The 4,661-nt window shown below is 33.0% G+C and overlaps 1 protein-coding gene across 1 annotated transcript; it reads right to left on the bottom strand.

The window, feature by feature from the left end:
* Positions 1-2,664: 2,664 nt before the first annotated feature.
* Positions 2,665-4,368, bottom strand: LOC112743959 (early nodulin-like protein 18). Its single transcript, XM_025793401.3, has 2 exons — positions 3,724-4,368; positions 2,665-3,485 (listed from the first exon to the last, which is right to left on the bottom strand). The coding sequence occupies exons 1-2, from the start codon at positions 3,923-3,925 to the stop codon at positions 3,049-3,051; spliced, it is 639 nt and encodes a 212-aa protein (XP_025649186.1). The 5' UTR covers positions 3,926-4,368; the 3' UTR covers positions 2,665-3,048.
* Positions 4,369-4,661: the final 293 nt, after the last annotated feature.

Raw genomic sequence — 4,661 nt, 5'->3', positions numbered from 1 at the left:
AATTAAAAAAAATCAGAAGTAACAAATACTGATTTTGACTATAACTATCAATGTTTCGTATCAATTCATTATCAAATCATTTTACTTAAAGGCAAATCAAGAGCAAGAATATTAGTTATTGGATTTGTATTAAAGCTAAATGAAATTAACTTGCCTTTTCTCTAAAGGACATTCATCAAATTTACCATCTACTACCTTTCCAGCCGTTGTGTCAGGCATTCTCTTACAAGTCTTCTTCTTACAACTGGGATTCCTCCTAACGCATCCCTTCCTTGATATGCAACTACACTTTCTATTTAAATAAATTTGAGGTTGAGTAAAAGAAGGAGATAAAAATAAAGGAACTAACACAAATCTAACGTGATCAAGTAAAGCTAGTACTCTCAAATCTATTTAGGGTTTGAATTCGAAAGTTTTCTCAAACTATTTTAGTGCAGAATAAAGTAAAAGAAGAAGAATAACACTTGCAGTTTCATGAGTTTAACATCCATAAAGTCATATATATATCATCCGAATTAAAAGTCATAAATACAAAACTCTGATTCTGAACAAAAATATCAAAAATCAATATCAATTCATTATCAAAGCAATAATGGTGAATCAAAAAGAAGAATATTATCTATTTTAATTCGTATTAGTGCTAGAATACAATTAACTTGTCTTTTATATGAAGGACATTCATCAAATTTATCATCTGCTACCTTTCCAGCTGTGTGTGAAGCATAAACTCATCCTTCATGGGCATTCTCTTACAAGTCTTCTTCTTATAGTTGGAATTCCTTCCCACGCATCCCTTCCTTGATACACAAATGCACTTTCTATTTAAATAAATTTGAGGGTGAGTATAAGCGAGAGATAAAAATAAAGGAACTAACACAAATCTAACCTGATCAAGTAAAGTTAGTACTCTTAAATCTATTTACAGTTTGAATTCAAAAGTTTTTCCAAATTATTTTAGTGCAGAATAAAGTAAAAGAGAAAAAATAACACTGGCAGTTTTATGAGTTTAACATCTATAAGGTCATACATATAACATTCTTTGTTAAATACACATAATATCCAAATTACAAAAATCATAAATACAAGAAGCTGATTTTGAACACAAATATGAAAAATTAGAATCAATTTATTAGCAAACCAATAATGGCGAATCAAAAAGAAGAATATTAGCTATCGTGATTGGTATTAATGCTAGAATACCATTAACATGCCTTTTATATGTCTTTTGCTTACACCTTTATTTCCTCCTAATACATCTTTTCTTGGATACACAATTGTGCTTTTTTGATAGAGCAGTCTTCATCCCCATGAATTCTAGAAGACTCTGTAGTGAACAATATTTAAGCCCTATTTCATTGGAGCATAAAAGAGGTGATCACGTAAACATATATTTCATAGTTATTAACACTCTTAAAAAATGGAATTTGGATTCTCTAAATTTTGAATTTTCACTTTAGAAGATAAAGTGTGATCACTCACCCTATTTCTCTCTCATATTTTCACTTTAGTAACGTCCTTTTTCAATTGGCCATGTGTCTCTCCCTTCAAGCTATAAAAAATTTGGTGCTCGTCTAGTGTTTTTGGTTTCTAGAAACTTGCCCTTGCCAAACAGAAAAATGAGTAACTAAAAAAATTAAATTTTCTTTTTTTTTCTTCTTTTTCTATTTTCTATTTTCTTAGGAGGCTTACTTACCATGATTCAGTAGATCGAAACACCGCGCAATGAATTCAACCGTAATCGAGATTTTTTTTTTGTGTGTCGATAATCAATGACTTTTTGCCTCGAATATATGATGATACTAAGGCCACCATCATATCTTGGTTGACAGCCCAGTTAAGCACATATCTCAACCAGCCAAAGTCCATGATTTTCACCTTCCTCATTTTCTTATCGCCTGCTTCAGAACTTAAATGCTCCATCATTGCGCCACAAAACATGACGAGTACTTCCATGGATAATCTTCATCATCTGCCAATCTCTTATCAATTATATTTACCATACATAAATAATTACCAAACAAGTATATTTTTTTGGGAAGGTCTCAATGCGGTAGATTTCAACAAATTCTAACCAATATTTAGTCTGTATTTAGTTTTTAAGATTATGTTGCATTTAGACTTTGTTTAAATTTATATGCAAAATTACTAACGTTGACGACTGATGATTCAAAATGATAAAATTTATTGATTTTGTAGTATTATTGTTTTTTTTTTACTTAGATTAACAATATATATAATAAAAGTTTAAGGTTTGGAATTTGAAGAAATAAATAAATAAAAATATATGAGAAGCAATGCTAGACTAATATATGATTAGTGGATTAGGTGAAGGTTAGCGCAATAAGTAAATGATTAGTGGAGATTAGTAGAGTTGCTGAGTGATTAAAATAGTTGTAATTATATTATGAGTGTATATATGTATACTTGTATAATATTTAAGAATTCACAAACACATTTTTTTCAATCTCTATTTATAACAAATAAAAAGATGTATAAGGGGATAAGAGAAATGTTAGAAGATTAGTAAAATTTATTATTTTTTATTAGTTAATCAATAATGTTTAAAATGTAAACTAAAAATATGTTATTAAATTATTAAATTAAAGAAATTAGATTAATAACTATAAGTATTGGACAAAAATAATAAAAGATAAAAAGACAATCTAAAAAGAAAAACAACGAAAATTGGTTTCCTAAATGGATTGTAATACAAATCCAATGTATCAATGCTTCAAATTCGGTTTTGTTTGGTTCCCGCGGAAAACTAAACACAAGCTTCAACCACCATAGATAGTTTGAATCTACGATAGAAATGGCAGAATGTAATTACATTATTTAGCGGTAATGGTTGATAATTTGGTGTAGAGCTTGCAATGAAGTTGAGTGGTTGTTCACCGTTGCAATCTAAACCTTTAAATAAGGTAGTGAATGAAAATCCAGAATGTCCGTATAGTAACTAGTAAGTAGTAACAGTGTAAAACTTAGAAACTAAATAAAAGAAAAGAAAAGTGATAAAATGCTGCGCACCCACCGTAATCCAACTACTCCTCACCGTAACAGTATCAAGATCTCCGCTGCGAAGCCACAAACCGCCACGAGCGCATTAACGCGCAGAGGTGACGCGCCTCCAGTAGGGGCCAGCGTCACCGTGGACGGTGGAGACTGTTCGGCGGCGTCAGGACCCGGCGGCTCAATGTAGGGCGGCGGCGGCGGCTGGTTGAGGCTGGGTGGCAGGCCTTGGCCGCGGTTGACATTGATCTCGAAGGCGAGGCCGCGACGGCACTGGAGGCCGTCGGCGGCGTCGGAGAAGAAGTAGTTGCGTCCGACGACGGTCAACGGAACGGAAATGGTCAACGCCTGGCTGAAATTACTGCTTCCGCTATCGTATACGAAGGTGCCGTTGTCGAAGTCGTCGGCGTTGCAGCTCAGGTAAGAGGTCTCATTGTAGGTCTGAACCACCGTTTGATTCGTGTTCGTTTTGAAAACTGATAAAATTGGAAAATAAGAATTGAATCAGATTTATTGTTGCGTTTGGTTGGAACTTAAGACAAATCAGATAGAAATGTGCAATTAACTAATTATAATTACTTCATCGAGTTTTAACTTTCAACAATCAATTTAATTTTCTTTTTCCCTTTTGTTTTTTTCAAAAACGAAGCAGTATTCATACATAGCAACGTTAAAAGAGAGAGAAAAGAAAAGGGAGAGTGTGATTGAGCTTACTGAGAAAATCGCCGAGGTTGAATGTTTGAGTTGAAGCCCAAGAGGAGTAGTTGGTGGCGGCTGTGCTCGTAGTGGAGTTGAACAACCACCCGGATGCGCCGCCCACCGTGTGGTTGTGGTATCCGCTGGATGATGCTGCAGCGTAGACGGCGGTGGTCAAAGCAAAAAAGACCGCGAGGTAGGCTGCGATGGGCGGCGCCATCGGCGGAGATCGATGGCGATTTGAGGGCAGATATTGCGTTTTGTGTTGTGTGAGGATGTGATTGTCAAATGTCAATGAAGAAAACGCTGGTGAGTTTTCAAATAAAGAAGTTTAATTTAATTTAATATAAAGCATAACATAATAAATGGATCATGAAACTAAGTCATGGAACGTGGGAGGGAAGTGGATTCAGGAATTCAAAATTAAAATTGTGTTTATCATTAGTAAATTACAACTGTGGTGGTTACAATTATCTCTTGTTGTTTGGAGATTTGAAACTCCATAAAATTTTAGAAAGGAAATACCATAAAAACTCATTTTTATGCTATATTAATTTGGTTCAACGGTACATGCATATCTGTGTATAGCGAATGATCAATCATCACACATATCTCTCACCTACCTTGCAGCTACCGGATAGCTATGGGGTTCTTAGATTGAGGATAATTTTGAGTATTTTGATGATTCAAATAAAAACTATTTAAACGAGTACCACTGTATGAGTAGGGTTATTTACTTTATTTTAAATATTTTGTATTATTAATGAATTGCAATTTAGAAGAATATAAGTTTGAATTTAGTTATTTATATTGTCTTAAATTCTTATTTTAAAAAATTATTTATTATTTTGATAAGTTTGCAGATTCATTATCTAATATTTAGTATAAATTTTATTTTTATATTTAAAAGTTTAGTTATTTCATTATCTAATATTTAGTATAAACTTTATTTCTAT

The sequence above is a fragment of the Arachis hypogaea genome, chromosome 14, assembly GCF_003086295.3.
Source record: "Arachis hypogaea cultivar Tifrunner chromosome 14, arahy.Tifrunner.gnm2.J5K5, whole genome shotgun sequence".
In the NCBI taxonomy this organism is placed as follows: Eukaryota; Viridiplantae; Streptophyta; class Magnoliopsida; order Fabales; family Fabaceae; genus Arachis; species Arachis hypogaea.
Note: the sequence above shows the minus strand (reverse complement) of the source record. Positions and strands in the feature narration are given on the sequence as shown.